This window comes from Vicugna pacos, chromosome 17, assembly GCF_048564905.1.
Source record: "Vicugna pacos chromosome 17, VicPac4, whole genome shotgun sequence".
NCBI lineage: Eukaryota > Metazoa > Chordata > Mammalia > Artiodactyla > Camelidae > Vicugna > Vicugna pacos.
Window position 1 is genome coordinate 14,537,977 of NC_133003.1, and position 20,951 is coordinate 14,558,927.

A 20,951-nucleotide genomic window follows, 5' to 3' on the forward strand; every position below is an offset into this window, starting at 1 on the left:
ACCAGAGAAAGGGCATGTTCACCTCAGGCAGAGGAGATTGACTACCAACTCTTGTTGAATGGCTACGTCCTTCATGCAGAGCCCACCGTTGTATTTAGTCTGCACTTGTGTCCTGTCACTCTTGAATTCCTAGTCCCTGGCTTAGCTGACGGCATGTAGATTCTCCATATACATTGAATGAATCTATTAATGAATGAATGAATCATCAAGCTCCAGAATGGACACAAATGGACTACAACCAAGCTCCCTTGGTCAAGGTGTGACCAACAGCATCTGAGATCTTTTTTGTCCAAGTTTTTCACATTGTTGTTGGTTTTATTCAGCTTGGGGATAGGTGGTGGGAGCATTTCTCTTTTCTTTCCCCTGATCACATTCAAAGATAGAGATGAGTGTTGATGGCTCTCTCATCTGTTGAATGTACTTATGGTATGTTATGCAAAATCCACCACATAGACTAGTGTGATAGAGGTAAATATTTGAAACAATGATTTTTCTCTTTTGTCTTGAAGAGTACCTGACCTTAGTCCCAGTTTTCTTGAGGCATCTACTTGTTTGAATTAAGGGTAAGCATTAGTCTAGAAATAATGTAATGGGAAGAAAGAATTAATATTCAGCATCTGACATTTAAAATAAGATTATGCAGCAGGCTAGTAATCTTGCAAAGGGAGATTCAGATAGAAAGAGGAACAGACAAAAGCTGACCTCACTTGTACCCAGGGAATTGTCAGAAAGAGAAATAGAGAGGCAGAGAACATCGGAGCTACGAGATGTGTGTCCTGAGACTTTTCCTTCTTTGGGTTTGGAGCGGGAACTTGGGGTCTAGTAAATTGAGGGGAACATGGAGGGCAAAGAGTGTGTGTTCTGGTTCAACTTTGGTATTTTTCTAAGAGAAAAGTACTGCTGGGAAGGCCTGGGATAAACTGGGCAGGCAGGATGACTTAAGAGGATGGAGTAGCATAATTGGGTAGACAGAGGTCTCTTGAAGCTTTTTCAGTTTTCATGTGGCTTGGACGTGGAGTTGATAGCCACGGGCTTGCCATGGCTTAAAAGCAAGGGATAGGAGTGGACTGCTGGGCCAAGGGACCATGTGAAGAATATGGCAGAAGGACAGTGCTTGAAGCCAGGAGGAGTTGAAGGAGGAGAAAGGCTTGCATTTGTTACCACCAGGATGCTCTGTGACTACACAGACAAGGGCCATCATGCTGAAAGCCAGTACACACCAGTTAGAATGTCCCAGGACCAGCATCAGGATAGGCACACCTCCACCCACCTGTCATTCATTCAGAGAGCATATGTAAGACACATACTACTTCTATCAAACAGAAGACTTCCTCCCCATCCCCATCTCTGCCTCAAGGCAGATGGATATCTAAGGTAAATTAAGGTGAAAATCACGTATTTAGACAAAAAATAAGCATATTAATATTTAAAAATATTTCCTTTGTTATAAATTGCCCCTACTACTACTATAACACACCTATACCACTTCTACTGCCACTATCAGCTCACATGTATTGAACACCTACTATGTGCCAGCCATCAACTGGGCACATTCTCAAACAATAGCATATACCTATGTGATGATAGTAAAACAAACTACAATGCTGATTCCATTCTTGATTTTACCATTTGTTAGCACTACGACTTCAGACAGCACTCTTTCTTTCTATTCCTGTTTCCCCAACTGGGAAATAGAAATGGACTAGATTGTTGAGTACTCTTCTAACTGGGAATCCATGATCACTTTTTATTTAACTAGAATGTAACAGCTGACAATTACTAGAAACCCCCTTAGTCTCTGGGCAGCCTGAAGCCATTGGAAGGGTCCCTCTTGTTCAGACTGAGTCCAATCTTAAGGTTCTGCCACCTTAAGAGAGCAAGTACCCTTTGAAATGTGGCTTCTGCCTGTCCACTCAATTGAAGAAGAGGTGAGAGAGGGAAATAAAGGCATCCTGTAATTCTGTTGCTTCTGGCTCCATCTCCTACATGAGTGGTTTCTTCTTGGTCACTATAGAGAAAGAAGACTGGACTTTGGAGCATGCGAGCATGTAATACTCACGGCAGGACGAACACCCTTTTTTTTTTATCACTGTTTCATAGTGTTTGGCCTAATGAAAACAAGATGAAGAACCCTGCCCACTGGAACTATGATACAGGAAGCTCTCTGGACTGTCCATGTCATCATGATATTCTTGATTTGATCCTAGCACTCTAAAACATGGTAGAACACAGGCTCACCTCTCTGGAATCAACAGCTGCATACATAATTTCCATCCAGCCCTTAAATGTTGCCTACAACAAAAGCAGAGAAATATCAACACAATTATAGACTTGCCATCACCAGACAAGTGCCATGCAAAAGCCAGTGGGCAGATGCATGTAAGATGATGTTCTACCTTTCCAGGACAGCATATCCACATAAAAGAAAAGCAGAAGGAAATTCAAGGATAGGTGCCTTGGGTTTGTTTTCTTCTTCACTTGTGCAAGATAAAAAGTTTAAAAACAAGAGAAACTTTTGCCTTAAAAACTGCTAGAGAATCTATGGACCAACTGTTGAAAAGAGCCTGATTAAGACTCTTTCCTGATGCCATAATCTGTTTGCACTATCTGTCCAAGATTTTGAGACCAGGGTTTGATCTGGGACCAACTTCCAACAGGCAACTGTTACTAATGGCATGGCTTAGCATCTGAGGTTCCACAGTTCTCTGGCTGGAGCTCTGGAGAGCAAGGAACCACTATATGGTACAGGTGGCATATACAGGGTGCTTAGAGGGCATCACTTGAAGGTTGAGGCTCAGCAGACAATAAAGTTGGAGATGCTCAGTGGGGAACAATTCCAGAGGGTATTAGCTTCCACATAAAAAAATTGGGATTTGCTTCTATGGAATCTCAATAGAGTCACTGTATTTTTATTAGCTGAGGAATGATTATGATTCTTTTAAGGTTTCTTTCCCCAAAGTGAAACACATACCAACAGAACTTACCACTTGCAGCAGGGCGAGGTAAGCCATTCCCACATTGTCAAAGTTGACTTGCGGGGTGCTCCAGTAGTGGTACTTTTCTTCACATTGACTTCGGTTTGCAACAATTTTGTAATCTATAACTGAGTTTGCGCCGGTTACATTAACACATCTTCCAAATTTTCCAGAAAACAAATTTACTCCCAGGATACAAAATATGAGCCAGAAAATGAGACAGACAAGCAAAACGTTCAGAATGGCAGGTATGGCACCTACTAGAGCATTAACGACCACCTTCAGGAGACAAAACAGAAGAAAAGCATAACAGGTGTGTGAGACTCACCAAGCTCTTGACCTCCCAGGATCGCCCTGATGTGTGGGACTGGACCTCTTGGAGTTTCATCTTTACTTTCCAACCCTGACCACCCACCCCAAGGCAAGCCCTGCTCTCAGCCCCATATGTCACGGGTCCTTTCTGTTGCCACTGAGGATCACTTGAGAATTGTACTCTGATGACAGTGTTGGAGATTTATGGGACACTTGCTCTGGGGTTAAAGGGCGGCCACAGACTGTCTCGGCTGTCACAGAAGTGCTTTTAGGATGAAGGCTGTGTCTTAGACTCTTCTCCATCCCTGAAATTCTAAGCAGTGGGCTGGTTGGGAAGGGTCCAGGAAAAGTCTGGCAATTTAAGGAGTCCAGACCAAGAAGAGCGATCGGCCTCTCCTCCCTTCCCTGCTAGCTGATCTCCCTCCCATCCATGTGACGAACGTACCTTCATTCCTTCAAACTGGGACAGTGCTCGCAGGGGCCTCAGGGCTCGTAGAGTCCGGAAGGACTTCAAGCCCTTTAAATCAATGAGACTGGTCACAGAGACCTGGTGGAAAAGAAGTCACAGGTAGTGCACCCAACTTGATGCCCAGAAAAGCGTGCAGGGGGCTGAGAACCCTCCGTCTGAGAGGCAAAAGCATTATGGCCACAGTGGATTACCCAGACACAGAAACCAGCCAGACCCTGCTGGAAGGGGAAAGCAGGAAGAGAGGCTAATTTTCTCCTTGTCTGGCAAAGCTACTGCCCATCTAGGTGAGAATGCATTTACATTATTTGTTTAACACAGAAAAGCTGAGAAATTGATGTGAATTAAAGGAAACCACAGAGACACGACAATGATACATCATGAGGGGTCCTGAGTTGAATCCTGGATTAGGGTTGGGTGAAAGGTGATGGTGGGTGGGCAGGGAGAAGTAGCCATAAAGGACCTTGTGACAACTGACCAAATTTGAAAATGGATGTGGGTTTTAGTATTGGATCATGATAAATTTCCTAATTTTGATAACTGTATTGAGACTGTGTGAGATAATACCTTTGTTCTTAGGAAATACACACTGAAATATTGACAGGTAAAGGAGCATGGTGCATACAGCTTAATCTCCAGCAGTTTAGGAAAACAATAGAGCAAAAATGATAAAGCAAATGGGGTGAAATGTTAATTACTGGTGAATCTGGGGAAAGAGTATAAGGGGTTCTTTACACTACTTCTTGCTACTATTCTGTCAGTTTGAAATGATATCAAAATAAGAAATTACAAAGAAATAATAATTCTTTGCTAATATTTCCCCTCACTCAAAATAGCTCCTTTTTGGGAAACTGAATCCAATTTTCTCTCCCAACATACTTCTTCCCAATGGAACAGAACTGAGGATGGGTAAACTCTGTGAGCACATTACATTAAAATTTAACAAATAAGCTGAGCTTAAACTGAAGACCACTACTTGCAGATCTCTGGCTGTTCTTACTGATTATGCAGAGCCTTCAGAGGCTCAGCTTGGAAGGGGAGTTGCTCAGCAGGTCAGGAAGTGAGTTACTGATATTCCTGACTAAGCTGATGTCAAAGTTCACTATTATCTAAAAATACTCCCTACTAATCCTGCCAATCTCACTGTGGTAGTAAAATATTTGCAAACTGAGAGACATTGAGTGAATATGACAGAATAGCCAGATTTAAAAATTTGTAATCAACTTTTAAAAATCACCACCAATTCAAAGTGTTTTTATTTATTATTATTTTTTTCCAAACAGGCTTTTTTTGTTCTTTGGTTTGTGACAGTATTGTCTGTTGGGAGAGTTACTTAAGCAGCTTTTCCAAATACTCCTTCTTTGTTCCTAGCCAGAGGGTAAAGAACGGCAAAGCTTAGCAGTTCTGACTTTACCGAGTGACTGTTACCACAGGTGGGAAAGAAGTATTCCTAGAAGGATACTGTACACCTTTCATCAGGAACTTCACCCCCGGTTTCTGTTCCAGTTGTGAGGCATTGATGAGACAGGCAGATATAAAAACATCCACACTCTTTCCCACTCTATAACATTCTTCAGGGTGGGAAGTCTTCTGCTAGTTTTATTTCTACCTGACTTGCATTTATCACTCTGCATTATGTTTTTGAGATTTATCATGTTGATATATATTCTTTATAACTGTTATGAAATATTACTGTATATAAACATTCATATTTTATGATTCCATTCCCCTTTGGTGAATATCTAAGTTATTTCCATTTCTTTGCTACTATGGACAACAGCAAACTGAACGGACATGTGCATTTTTCCTGGGTACACGCATGAGAGTTTTCCTTAGATGTATAACTAGAAATGGTATTTCAGGATTGCAAATTGGGCTCATTTGTAATTTGGCTTAATAGTGCAAAACTTTCCCCAAACTGACTATAACAATAATTAGCAGTAATAAGAGATTCCATTTTTCTAAATCCTTCTTGTGTTAGATATTATCCAATTAAAAATTTTTTGTCTATCTGATGAGTAAAAAGAAGTCTCTCATTTTAATATGCAGTTCTGTGCTAGCTTGTGATATAACTAGTATGCATATGTTCTTCACACATTTATTAGAAAATCGAGTTTCTGTGAGTTGCCTGTTTGCATCCTCCTCATTCTTACACTGGGTTGTCTTTTTCTGGTTGATCTGTAGGGAGTATTTATATACTGTAGATGATAATTATCTGTTATGTATATGACAAATACTCTCTTCAGGGCCTGGCCTGTCTTTAACTCTAATTATAGTACTGCTGAATAGGCAAACAAAGGTTTACACTTTAATATAGTTGAACTTATATATACAGTTTTTGTGGTTGTTTCATACATTGTTCTACTCCAAAATTATAAAGATCATTTTATGCAATCTCAATTAATAAGCAACATAAAAGGATTATTCGCATACATTCTCTCTCATTTAATCAGCACAGTAATGTTCTGGATTAAGCAGTGTTACACATCACCACCACGTTGTAGATAAGGAAGCCTGAGCACAGGGGATCAACTTCTTTCAGGTGGAATTAGGTCTGTTGGATGCTAAGTCTAACAACAGTAATGGCATACCACACTCACTGAGTGCTTTCTTTGGGATTTACAAAGCTATATCATTGTAAGACTATTTCTTTTCTTGTTCTCCTCATTTTTGTTCCATTCACCATTATCAAGGTTTGCTAGTCCCACTATGTAAGTTCGCAAGCCTCCTCTATTTTTCTGTTCTTTGTAACAATTTAAATAAGGTTGGAGTTAACAGCTTGTCTTAGTTCAGGCCGCTATAACAGAATACCATAGCCTGGATGTATGAACTTATGCTGAGTATCATTTCTCACAGTCTGCAGGCTGGGAAGCCCAAGATCAAGGTGCTGGCAGTGTCTGGTTGAGGGCCTGCTTCCTGGTTCACTAAAGCCGTCTTCTTGCTAAGTCTTCACATGGCAGAAGGGGTGAGGAAGCTCTGTGGGGTCTCTTACAAGATCACTAACCCCATTTGTGAGGGCTTGTGAATGCCTTCTTGTCTTAATCAAATGGCCCACCTCCAAACACCAACATACTGGAGATTAGGTTTTAACATATGAATATCTAGAGGACACAAACATTCAGTCTGTAACACTGTTCCTTGGAAGTTTGGTAAAACTTGTCTGTGAAACCACCTGGGCCTGTGCCCTTTTTGACAGTGTAGTATCGGGCTACTGTTTTGATATTTTAAATGGTTATTGTTAGATTTATGTTTTCTATTTTGTATCTAGTCAAACTTGGGTAATTTATAGCCCACATTCTCATTTTTATTCACATGGAAACTTACGTCAAAACCTTAAGCACTTTGCTTGAGGTTACACAGAAAGAGAGCAAACAAAGGAACTGGAGGACCAGTCTCCTAAATTTAGGCCAGTAAACCACAGGTCCCTAGAATAGACACACCAATCTGTCAATCGCCTTATGGAGTTTTCACTATAATCTAATAAGACAATGGGTGCGCAGTAATTAGCACTTTGGAAACTGACAGGGAGCCACACAATGAACACGGGGATGCTTGTGTTGGAGCTCCCATGGCACTGACACCTTTCTAAAATGCCTAAACCACATGGCCTATTTGTGCCCTCCAATAGCATTATGGCTCTCCATGTGGTGTGCTGACCACATGGCTTATGCTATGCACTTGTCGTATCTACTTCCTTAAATAGCACAGACAAAGTCTAATTAGCTCCTGGACACAAAGGATATAGATATTCAAATCAAGGGCTTTGGAGTGAGGCTTACTAGGTTTGAGTCTCATCTCCATCACTTCTAGCTGGACAATCTTGAACATGTTTCTTAGCCTCTCTATGACTTAGTTTACCTACCATATGAAATGGCTGTGATAATTAAAATAGAGAACGCATAGGCACATGGCAGAGTACATGCTATAGAGAAAGCAGTTGAAAATGCGATCTACCATGATGACTACTGGCCTTAGCGTCATACAGAGTGAGGTGTGAATTCCAATTTCACCTGAAATAAGTTGCTAACTCTCTGAGTTTCAGGTTTCCTTGTCTGTAATATGGTAGGTGTGTATGTAATATGGTAGGTATAACTCTGCTTAACTTGAAACACTGTTGTACAGATTAAATGCAAAAAAAATGTATTTGAATAATCTCTTTGTTGCTTTATAATCAAGATGGAGACCAGTCTAGTCTGTTGGCTGCTAACCTGCTTTGAGAAGTCTTGAAAGGGAATGAAAAGTTGGGAGGAGAAGGAAAACTCAAGGATATGTAAAGTTACTCTAGGTGTACATCAGACATAAGCAGTGCTTACGGAAAGAAGTGGATGAGCACTATCATGGAAAGGGTTGGGGTGGTGAGTGTATGAAGCATGAGGAATGGGACACAGGGAAGGCTGGACTGCTGATGGATAAATATGAAGAAAACTATTTTGGAGAGGCACTCATATGAGGCACACAGGAAAAGCAGCTCCCACATGATCCTCTCCCCGATCCCTTCCCACCCCCCACCCACTGCCTACCTGAGACACAGAGATGGTAAACTTACAATCACAATGATGAAATCGAGCCAGCACCAGGCACTGGTGAAGTATTTCCCAAATCCAAAGGCCACCCATTTCAGACCCATCTCCAAGATAAAAATGTATGTGAAAATATTGTCAGTACAATGAAGCAATGCTTCGATTTGAGGTTTTCTATTAAGGTGAATATCTTCAAATACCTGAAATGATAAGGCACAGCCACAGGCCAGGTTGAATTCCCTGCTGGCTTTGCTTTTTATTTTTCTTCTTTATTTGAATAAACTAGTATCTCTCTTGGTGATGAGGTTTTACTTAAAAAGTATTAATGCTGAATTTTTCCAATGGAAACAATTCTTTAAGTAAAACCAGAAGAATGAAAATCCTATTTCTAGATTTCTGCTGCCACTATAGTTTCCCAGGCTCTCATCACTAACCCCTAGAATTAAAAATAATAATAATCTTCCTAATGGACAACCACACTACTTTCTGGTCTTTCTAATCCTTTCAACTCTTGCCAACAATATCTTGTAAATTTTTCCAGAACCTCCCAGTGGCATATACCCTCTCTTTCATCCTCCCAGTTACCTAAGTGGCTCTATTCTGTGGCCCTCCATTGCTTATAACGTCAAGTTCAAATGCCTTAGCCCACATTCTAGATCCTGCCAACCCTAAGGCTCATCATCGTCCACCACAGACAGCATTATCCACTTACCCCAGTGTTCCCTACAGATCTGATCATTTTGTATATGGACCACGATATGTAAAAGTTTGAGAAGCATTGGGCTAGAGCTCCCAGTATAAATTACTTTGACAATTAAACCTTCATTAAGGGTGATTACAAAAATAAGACATCCTAGCTTTTGGAGAGACCCTTTTCCACGTTACATCCAAACATTTCTCTCACCCAAAGTGTGTGTATGTGTTCATGTGTGTGGTTCCTTAGGGTCTATATGACTTAGGGTATAAGCTGTCCCTTTGGCATTTACAGTGTTACTGAGGATGAAATAAAGGAGAGAAGGGGCCTGGGCACTAAACTTGCCAAGACGTTAGGGCAAACACTCAAGGCAAGAAAGAAATCAGCCCTGCTGTCAGGGACTAAGGATGTCCCACAACCCCATGACCCTAGGGAAAAATAATGCAAAAGAATAAAACGGTCTCACTTCCAACCCCTAAGTGGGCTTTTGACTGAAGAAGACCCTTAATCTTCCCCACTGGCTCCTCGCCTGCCTTTAGATTGCAGTTTAGCTCACATCTTCTATAGGAAACTGTCCTTCCACAGGAACGGGTTAGACGCCATCCTGCATGGCCCCATGGCCCCCACTGCTTCTCTGAGTGTATCACTATGGCCCCGGGCTATTACTGCCTAGACGCCACCTGTCTTCCTTACTAGCCTCCCAACTCATTCAGGTCAGGCGTTGTCTTTTCGCCTCTTTAGGAGAGACAAATCTGAATGGTGTTGGAAGCTCATTTCCTCTCTCATTTTGGAAACGTAGCAACAGGCTGTCACAGCAGGTCTGAGTTTGCTCAGTGGAAGAGCTGATGTTAGCTACTGAGCTTTGGAGGCTCCCACACTATAACTAGTTATAATACACTTATAACTAGGCTATTTCCTAATCCAGGAAGTTCTCGTTATTACCTAGTTGCCCAAATCAGAGTTTTGCAAACTCTAATGAGCCCCAAATCACCCAGGTTCTGATTCAGCAGGCCTGGGTGGGCCCATGACTGTACATTTTTAACAAGCTACCAGGTGGCACTGGGGCTGCCAGTCCATATACCACATTTGGTGGCAGGGGACTGGATGTTTTTTGTCTCCTTTTCTCTACAAATATGTACAATGAAACAGGGCCTGGGTCCCACTCTTGAAACCCTCTACACTGTGTGTTCAGTCTCACTCTGCCCAGCCTGTGCTTGCCTCACCTGAAGGCAGATGAGAGCCAGGAGGATTGTGTGACCTCTGCTACTTCTCTGATTATATGCTTTCTCATGGGGTGCCATGGGGCATGTGTCTATGACCTTTTGACAACACCACTGCTTTCACACTGACTGGTACAGGGCGTGGTAAACAATTACCATTTGTGGAATAAATATAAGAACCCTATCACTTGAAAGAGTAGACAGCTAGAGAAATGTAATGACCAGAAGATTACAGGGAATCCTAGACTGAGGGTTACCAATAAAAATTAATCAAGGGAGTTCTCTGGGATAGTTTTAGAGAAATTTGCTTTTTTGTTTCAGGAATAATTTACATTGCAGAAGTAGGTAAACGAGGATGTCTGTTGATCACAGGCTCTGGTGGGCCCCAGTATGTGCCCATCTCCTTTCACCTAGAGTTACAAAGGTATAAAGCACTTACCAGGAAGGCAGGGGTACAGAAGCAAGAAATTTCATTGTCCCTGCTACCAACATTTTTTTTTTGAGTAAAGGTAGATTTATTTAGAGAGATACATACCACATAGAGTGTAAGGCAAGAGAAAGGCAAGAAAAGAGGTGTGGGAATTGGGTGCTCAGGTTAAAGTAAAAGTAGGTACACACTCCATAGACAGAGTGAGGGCCATCTCCAAAGAGGAGGGAGAGAAAAAGGGCCCCTGCTAGCAACTTCTTATGAAATGTTCTGTGACTTTAAATCAATAAGGGGGAATCAGTATTCTATTCACTTGACGTGACAAAATAGTAAGGGAATTTAGATTTATCTCATGGCCATTTTAAGAGGAGACACAAGACATAATGGGAGGGAGAGAGAGAGAAACATGTAGGTGGTAAGAGAGATGATACTGTTGTTCAAAGTGGGGGTGTGTGTGTGCAGAAGGGGAAAGAAGGACCAAAAGGTAAGGAGAATGAGCAGAAAGGAGTTTACAACTATATGGCCAGGAAGGCTGATGGATTCAGTTATTTCTAAGCCTCACTGGAAATCACACCACACCTGTTTTGGAAGGATCTGTCACACACAGAAAGCAGTATCTCTTTGTCCTGCCCCTCAAGGGATCATGAGTGGTAAAAAATAACAAGGTAACTTATATCCTAATCTGGTCCCTGCAGCCTTCAAATCTAATGTTTTACCTTTTAGAAAGCAGCGCTATGGTCTTCAGGAAAAGAGAGAGTAAGAACATTGCTGTCTAGAGGAAGAAACATGTAGGATATGGTGAAAATTTCTAGAAATCCTCCAGGAATGATGGACAGATCTGGAGTCCAGGGCTAGGCTCCACTTTAAAGTGCTGATGTGGGTCATGCTTCCCACAGATATAGCATCTTTGGCTGGGGGACTTCCCAGTTGTAGCATGCCTCCAGAACTTGTGTAAAATCCTGTCGCCTAAGTGGATCCACTAACAGAGATCCCACTTCTGCCTGATCTCCCCACATTCACAGCCCCATGAGGGGCCAAGTCAGAATAAAGCCTCCCAGCTGACTTGATCCCCAGTGTCCCCCAAAATACATGATAATTTACCAGTGCCCCACTGCTCAGCAGAATCACAAAGATAATAAAGCTCTCAAACCAGCTGTGTTTCACTATTTGGTAGCAGGTTTTCCGCAGGTTCCACCAAATGATCCAAGGGGACTTTCTCTTGTCCATAGCACAGCGTGGAAAGCAGCAATTCAGGCCTGCAAGGAATTAGGCCAGCACATCATCATTAGTGTCTGTAGTAAATCTGTACTCATAGCCCAACTCCACACCCCTACCTGTACACACCACGTGACTTCACAAATCCTCCAACTAAAGAAGTGGAGTCTTTTTTCAACCCTGGGAATCTGGGCTCAGCCATGTGACAAAATTTGGCCAATAGAGCAGAGTAGGAGTCATAATGTGCCAGGTCTGACTCAATGAAAACTTCAACAAAGACACAGAAACTACAGAAAATATTAAAAAGAACCAATCATAACTGACAAATAATTGACATTAAAAATGCCCTAGAGGGAATTAACAGCAGATTAGAGGATGCATAGGAACAGAACAGCAGTCTGGAAGACAGAGCAGTGGAAATCACCCAATCAGAACAGCAAAAAAGAAGAAAGAATTTTTTAAATGTGGAGTGTTTAAGAGACCCCTGGGACAACATCAAGCATACTAACATTAGCATTATAGGGAGAACCTCCATAAGAATATTGGTGAGTTTTCAGCAGAAACTTTACAGAGCAGAGGGACTGGTATAATATATTCAGAATGCTGAAAGAAAAAACTTACAACCAAGAATACTCTGTCTGGCAGGCGAACATTCAGAATTGAAGGAGAGAGGGTTTCTCAGACAAGCAAAAGCTAAAGGAGTTCATCACCACTACACCAACCTTACAAGAAATGTCAAAGAACTTATTTAAACAAAAAAGAAAAGGCTATATAACTAGAAACAAAAAAATTATGGAAGAAAAACCTGACTGGTAAAGGCAAACATATAGTAAAGGTAGTGGATAACCATCTGTAAAGCTAGTCTGAATTTATTGTACCAGGTTCTCTTGTATATGACTGATTGTTTTTCTCCAGCTGCTTTTAAGATTCTCTATCTTTAATTTTTGACATTTTAATTATAATGTGTCTTGAGGTGGATCTCTTTGGGTTCATCTTGTTTAGGAATCACTATGCTCCCTGGACCTGGATGTCTGTTTTCTTCCCTAGATTAGGGAAGTTTTTGGCCATTATTTCTTCACATGACATTTCTGCCCCTTTTCTTTCTTCTCCTTCTGAGGCCCCTATAATGCCAATGTGAGTACGTTTGATGTTGTCCCAGGGGTCCCTTAAACGCTTCACATTTTTAAAAATTCTTTCTTCTTTCTGCTGTTCTGATGAGTGATTTCCACTGCCCTGTCTTCAAGACCACTGATCTGTTCTTCTGTGTCCTCTAATCCATTGTTAATTCCCTCTAGTGTATTTTTCCTACATTTTCTAAGTCTTTGTTAAAGTTCTTCCTGGAATTAAGTTCTCCATCTTTCTCCCTAGTTTGGTGAGAATTCTTATGATCATATCTATGAACTCTTTATCAGGGAAATTACTTACCTCTGTTTCTTCAGGGTTTTTTTTCTGGGGTTTCATTTTGTTCTTTCATTTGGAATATATTCTTCTGCCTCCTCATTTTGTTTGACTTTTAGTTTTTGCTTCTATGAATGAGGTGAAACAGCTACCTATCCTGGCCCTGAAGGGGTGGACTTGTGTGGGTGTGTCCCCTGTGTAGACTGCTTATGCCTAACAGCTTTAGCAGGGCAACTGGGGCTGGAGCATGCCTGGGGCACTACAACCCAAGGCCACATAGGCAGAGCAGCTAGGGTTAGAGTGGGCTTCAGCTGGGGTCAGTCTCTGTGGAGCACTGAGGTCACCTTGGTGGGACTGCTGAGGCTGGGGCAGGCCTAGGCTAAGGGCAGTCCCTGGGGAGTGCTGAGCCCAAGGCTTCCTTGGTGGCATACACAGAGCTGGAGTGAGGGCCAGGCGAAGTTCTGGGGGGAAGCAAACAAAGGCTCTTGCTGGTACCTTGGACCCCACAGAGGGCTCCAGCAGTTCCCTCTGTGGAACTTTTGGCAGAAGTTCTAGGGTTAGTACATGGATTTCCTTCCAGTATAGGCTAGATGTCATTTAGGACATCTTTTGCTGTGTCCTAAGGTGGGAGCCAGTACTCAGGCCCCTTAGTAATATCCCTTCCTGTTGCACATCACTACACTGGGGGTGGTGTTTCCATGGATACCATGTCTCCATATTTCTGCCCTGCTTCTATGTGGTCCTTCTATATGTAATAGCTGTTCAATCAGCCTACACTTCTTTTTCAAGAGAAACTTATCTATATGTAGGTATAGACTTGGTGTGTCCATGGGAGGAGCTGAGCCCAAAGTCTTCCTACATCACCATCTTGGACACCTTCTCCCAGAGAAAAGTCTTGAGGGATGAGTTGAGGGCCTGGTAGGAATTCCAGCCAACCCCAGACTTATGGTCAAATTCTCCTGGTCTGTGACCTCAAGTACATCCTGACAATTGATGTCCTGGGGACTACAAAAAGTGGCAGCAATATTGGCCAGTAGCCTTTCTAGGGAAGATTTCTAGAGTTTCTACCCTGGTTTTGGGGCTGTATAAGTTGAGCCCACTTGAATCAAGAATTTCCTAAAATCCTTTTTGCCTGGACCTGATAATCCAGGGGAGGCCTTTCTTTTTATTGTCTCCAGGAGAAGTAGAAAGAAGGTATCTATCAAAACTATACAGCTTCAAAGAATAACAGAATACCATCCAAATATTCCATTAACTGAATGTAGAAATACTGCCACTTACCTTTGGGCAAACATCTCTCTGGTTCCTTCTTGGAAACCATGTTAGATATCTGCCTGAAAGGATCCTGTGGATCAATGGTGCTACATTCTGAGAGGACACTGGTATCATCAGACTTCTGTACAGCAGAACAAAGGAAAGGAGGAATCATTTACCAACACCCTCCCTCACCATGGTAGTACCTAATACTTCATTTTGTGACTTTTTAGGCATGAAACTAGCTTATGAGGGTTGTCTAGAAAGCATCCCTCTTGTTAGATCCTTTCCTAATGCTCTGACCAGCCCTGAGTTCAGGAGAGAATTCTCTAACTGCTCTTGCTTGGCTGATAAAAGGCAAGGCACATGAAGATCTCAACTTCCTTCTATCCAAATCCTACCTCTGATCCACTAACCCTAAATACAGAAGCCAGGTGAAGAGGAGGAGGCCACTTTACTGAGACTGAAATTATCAGCTACCTCAACTCCCAGAATAATAGGCCTAGACCAGTGGTCTTCCTGCAGGAGGAATCTTGACCTCCAGGGGACATTTTGACAATGTTTAAAGACACTTTTAAAATTTTTAAAATTGGGGGGGGGATAATATGGGCATCTAGTGGGTAGCGACCAAGGTGCTACTAGTCACTCTCAACACACAGAATAGTCCACCACAATAAGGAATTATCCAAATGTCACAGTGGAGAGGCTGAGAAACTCTGGCCTAGAGCTGTACTTAACATCTAATTCTGGCAGTTTTTTCTGCACAAATCTTGATATTTTCCCATAGCGACTATCTTAAAGAAGGTTATGGATGAGCCATGTTTCTTCTGGGAATACCCTGGGGAAATTACCTTTCGGGGATTCTGTATTGACAGATAAGGATCATCTTCAGAGAATACATCAATTTCTACACTTTGAGCTCCTGGACTGGTGGACTCCTTGTTCTTCTGATGTAGTTCATAAGCCTGACAGAGAAACCCAGAATAGAATTAATATTCTTCCTGGATATCTCACTTGAGAGGAAACAAGTTTAAATTCCTTTTGGTTTTCTGTTTGTTATGAAAATTGTGACATTATTAATCTTTTTCTTTTAACTTTTTAAAAATGCTCCTGGAAAAACTGAACATATAATAATTCTGGGAAAACGGCTATACAAAACAGATAAAAAAAACTTACTCATAGGTAATATAACCAAAACAATATGGTTTGGGTACCAAATTCACTAGATAATTAAGAGGTGAAACTTACTGTATCCTCACTCACACTCAACCCCAAACAGCAGAATATACATTCTTCTCAAGTGCACATAAAATACTTCCAATATAGACAACATGCTAGGCCATAAGGGAGCCTCAATAAATCTGAAAGGACTGAAATTGTACACAGTATGTTCTCTGATCACAATGAAGTAAAATTAGAAATGAACAACAACAACAAAAATTTGAAGAATTCACAAATATGTGGAAATTAAACAAAATATTCTTAAATAGACAACAGGTCAAATAAATCACAAAAGAAATTAGAAAAGACTTTAAGATAAATGGAAATGAAAATACAATATGCCAAAATTTGTTGAACGCAGCTAACAGTGCCTAGAGGGAAATTTATAGCTATAAATAGCTATAATTTAATAAAAGAAACATCTCAAATCAATAGCCTAAACTTCTATCTTAAGTCACTGGAAAAGGAAGAGAAAACTAAACTCAAAGCAAGTAGAAGAAAGCATGAGAGAAATTACTAAAATAAAATAGATAGACAAAATCAACAAAACCAAGAGTTGATTATTCTAAAAGATCAACGAAAGTTGACAAAACTAACAAAACTGACCATGAGAGAAGATCAAATTACTAAAATCAGGAATGAAAGAAGGGATATTACTATCAACCTTACAGGAATCAAGAAGACTTCAAGGAAATACTATGAATAACTGTATGTCAACAAATTAGATAATTTCAATGAAATGGACATATTCCTAGAAATACAAAAACTACCAAAACAGACTCAAGAAAAAATAGGAAATCTAAATAGCCATATAACAAATAAAGAGATTGGATTTGTAATTTAAAATCTTCCCATAGAGACTTCCAGTTTCTGGTCTGACATGTAAGAAGACACGTAGGTCTCCACTCTACCTTAAGAAGTAAAATGCTGGAAAAACTGGAAAATCAACAAATCTTAGATTCATAAGAGAAGTGAGATCCAGGGCAAACTGCTGTCCCCCAAACTGGAAAGACAGACAAGCAAGTACAGAGAATCACAACTTACTGGAGCAGAAACCCAAGAGCAAAACCACCTGTGGGAACCAGTGTCAGGATAGGGAAACCTGAACTATTATTGACAAATTGCCAGTGGCTCAGTATGCACAAGTCTAAGAGATAAAAAAGCTCCAGGGGACCCAGCCCTCAGGAGGCCACCACAGTTTTGTGGGTTTTACTTCTTGGAGCTCTACCAGGTTCTCACAGCGAATATCAGAGAAAAATCCCTTTGTGCTTCTGTAAAGGGGAGTAGAAAAGGAATCGCTTCAAAAAATGGGAGAGCATTCTGTTCTTAACAAGGTCTGCCCTCCAAAGAAACTAGTTAACTAGTGCCTAACCTGCTGGGGTTTTATCAGGGCCTGACCTGGGTGATGGAAATACCCAGTTGCAGCCAGCTCTAGGTTTCCACATGGAGGGAGGGAAATACCCAACTCCAGGTCACTCTAGCCATTCTGTCCCACCTAAGGTAGTGGGTGGGAGGGGGGTACTGAGCAACACTGTGGAGTTCACAGTCCAGAAGCACAAGTGACTAAAAGACTGAAACCTAAACATAGGACTACAGAACTCTTCCATTCTCCCCACACCTTACCAATACATTACCAAAGGCCTATCTGCAGCCATTCCATCTATCCAGTACATCAAGTCTGACAATGAAGAAAAAATTAAAAAACATACCAAAAGGCAAAAAATGCAGTTTGAAGAGGCAGAGAAAGCTTCAGAACTAGACTCAATATGGCAGAGATGTTGGAATTACCACTTTAGGAATTTAAAATAACTATGATTAAAATGTTAAAGGCTCTACTGGATAATGTAAGCATGCAAGAATATACAAGCAATTTAAACAGACAGACAGAAATTCTCAGAAAGAATAAAAAAGAAATGCCAGAGATCAAAAACACTCTAACAGAGCTAATGAATGCCATTAGCAGGGTTATTAGTAGACTGGACACCTGTGAGGAAAGAATCTTTGCACTCAAGGCCAGCTCAATAGAAACCTTTAAAACTGAAAAGCAAAGAGAAAAAACACAGAACAAAACAGAACTGAATATCAAAGACCTGTAGGGAAACTACAAAGATATAATATACTTATAATGGGAATAGCAGAAGGAGAAGAAAAAAAAGAACAGAACAAATATTGGAAACAATAATGATTGAGAATTTTCCAAACAATATTAAATCTCAATTATAGTTTGTAACATTATTTGGATGGACCTTGAGGACATTATGTTCAAGTGAAATAAGCCAGACTGAGAAAGATAAACACTTTATGATATTTGTATGTGGAATCTTAAAATATCAGAATTTGGAAAAACAGAGAGTAGAATCATGGTTACCAGGGGCTGGAAAGTGGGGGAATTGGGGAGATGTTAGTTAAAAAATACAAACTTCCAATTAAAAGATGAATAAGTCAGGAAATCTAATGTACAGCATTGTGATTATTGTAAACAATACTGTATTATATACTTGAAGTTGCTAATATAGTGAACCTTAAATGTTCTCACCACAAAGAAAGAAATGATAATTATGCGACATGATGGAGGTGTTACTAATGCTGCTGCTACAGTGGTAATCATATTGTAATAGATATATGTACTAAATTGTGTTGTACACTTTAAACGTACACAAGGTCCTATGGTGGTTATATCTCAATAAAGCTGGGGGAAAAAGAAAAAGAAGAGGAGGAAGACTTCTCAACTCATTTAATGAGGTCCATATTAACCTGATACCAAATCCAGGCAGACACATTACAAGGGAAAAACCTAGAGATGCAAAATTATTAACAAAATATTAATAAATTGAATCCAAATATATATAAAAAGGATAATATACTTTAACTGAGTAGGGATAATCCAAGGAAAGCATAGTTGATTTAACATTCAAAATAAACAAGAAACTATTAGTGAGACTGAATATCCTATTGGTAATTTACATTTTCTGTATTTATGTGTAGCCTTTGATTTATTTTCTATTGATTTATATTTATATGTATAATTTATATGGGTTTATTATCTATATATATAGACAGACTATATACATATATGTATACCATATATAAATACAATAAAAAATTAAGATTGCCCCAACTCTCAATTCTACTAAAAATAAATAAATGAGGAAAAAAAACCCCTATGATTATACCAATAAATATAGGAAATGCATTTCAGAAAGTTCAATATGTATTAATGGTTTAAAAAAAAAAAAACCTCCTAACAAACCAGGAATAAAGGGAACTTCCTCAACTAAGATCTTAATGGGGAAAGGCTTTATGTTTCTACCTAAGATCAGGAGCCAGGCAATATATACACTCTCATGACTCCTAGTCAACGCTAAACTGATGGCCCTAACCAATGTAATAAGGCAAGGAAAAAGAACATTTTTTTAAAAAGTAAAATTATCTTTGAAGATGAAATAATTATATGCATAGAAAATTCTAAGGCATCTATAAAAAAAGCTTTTGGAATTACCAAGTCAGTTCACCAAGGTTGCGGGACACAAGGTCAAAATACAAAAGCCAATTACATTTCTGTGAACTAATAATGAACATTTGGAAATTGAAATTCTTAAAGTTACCATTTAAGATATCATAAAGACATTAATTACTTAGGGGTAAATTTAACCAAATACGTCAAGACTTCTACAATGTAAACTACAAAACATTGTTAAGAGAAATCAAAGAAAATCTGCATAGGTGGAGAACTATACTCCTATCCCCTGGCAACCACAAGTTTATATTCTATGTCTGTGACTCTGTTTCTGTTTTGTATTTATGTTCATTTGTCTTTTTCTTTTCTTTTCTTCTCTTTTCTTTTGTCTTCCTGTCTTCCTTCCTTCCTGTCTTCCTTCCTTGCTTCCTTCCTTTCTTTCTCTCTTTCTTTCAGATTCCACATATGAGCGATCTCATATGGTATTTTTCTTCCTCCTTCTGGCTTACTTCACTTAGAATGACATCCTCCAGGGACATCCATGTTGCTGCAAATGGCGTTATGTTGTCGTTTTTATGGCTGAATAGTATTCCATTGTATAAATATACCACCTCTTCTTTATCCATTCCTCTGTCGATGGACATTTAGGCTGTTTCCATGTCTTGGCTATTGTAAACAGTGCTGCTATGAACACTGGGGTGCAGGTGTCTTTTTGAAGTAGAGTTCCTTCTGGATATGTGCCCAGGAGTAGGATTACTGGGTCATATGGTAAGTCTATTTGTAGTCTTTTGAGGAATCTCCATATTGTTTTCCATGGTGGATGCACCAAACTGCATTTCCACCAGCAATGCAGGAAGGTTCCCTTTTCTCCACAGCCTCTCCAGCATTTGTCATTTGTGGACTTTTGAATGATGGCCATTCTGACTGGTGTGAGGTGATACCTCTTTGTAGTTTTGATTTGCATTTCTCTGATAACTAGTGATACTGAGCATTTTTTCATGTGCCTGTTGGTCATTTGTAGGTCTTCACTGCAGAATTGCTTGTTTAGGTCTTCTGCCCATTTTGGGATTGGCTTGTCTGTTTTTTTCTTATTAAGTCATGTGAGCTGCTTATATATTCTGGAGATCAAGCCTTTGTCAGTTTCATCTTTTGCAAATATTTTCTCCCATTCCATAGGCTGTCGTTTTGTTTTGCTTATGGTTTCCTTTGCTGTGCAAAAGCTTGTAAGTTTAATTAGGTCCCATTTGTTTATTCTTGCTTTTATTTTTATTGCTTGGGTACACTGCCCTAGAAGAACATTTTTGAGATGTATGTGAGATAATGTTTTGCCTATGTTTTCTTCTAGGAGGTTTATTGTATCTTGTCTTATGTTTAAGTCTGATCCATTTTGAGTTTATTTTTGTGTATGGTGTAAGGGAATGTTCTAGCTTCATTGATTTACATGCTGCTGTCCAGTTTTCTCAACACCATTTGCTGAAGAGACAGTCTTTATTTCATTGTATATTCTTGCCTCCTTTGTCGAAGATTAGTTGACCAAAAGCTTGTGGGTTCATTTCTGGGCTCTCTATTCTGTTCCTCTGGTCCATATGTCTGTTTTTGTACCAATATCATGCTGTTTTGATTCCTGTAGCTATGTAGTATTTGAAGTCTGAGAGGGTTATTCCTCCAGCCTCTTTCTTTTTCTGCAGTAATGTTTTGGCAATCCTAGGTCTTTTGTGATTCCATATAAATTTTATTATGATTTGTTCTAGGTCTGTGAAATATGTCCTGGGTAATTTGATAGGGATTGCGT

The 20,951-nt window shown here is 40.1% G+C and overlaps 1 protein-coding gene across 1 annotated transcript in view; it reads right to left on the bottom strand.

Annotated features, from left to right (window-relative positions):
* The window catches only part of SCN11A (sodium voltage-gated channel alpha subunit 11), a 73,022-nt gene that overhangs the window by 12,639 nt on the left and 39,432 nt on the right, over positions 1 to 20,951 (bottom strand). The window contains exons 17-23 of the mRNA XM_031686803.2: positions 15,333 to 15,446; positions 14,509 to 14,623; positions 11,716 to 11,870; positions 8,300 to 8,473; positions 3,733 to 3,834; positions 2,985 to 3,254; positions 2,239 to 2,292 (exon numbers count right to left, since the gene is read on the bottom strand). Of these exons, the coding sequence (XP_031542663.2) occupies positions 2,239 to 2,292; positions 2,985 to 3,254; positions 3,733 to 3,834; positions 8,300 to 8,473; positions 11,716 to 11,870; positions 14,509 to 14,623; positions 15,333 to 15,446 (984 nt within the window). The remainder of the gene's footprint in view (positions 1 to 2,238; positions 2,293 to 2,984; positions 3,255 to 3,732; positions 3,835 to 8,299; positions 8,474 to 11,715; positions 11,871 to 14,508; positions 14,624 to 15,332; positions 15,447 to 20,951) is intronic.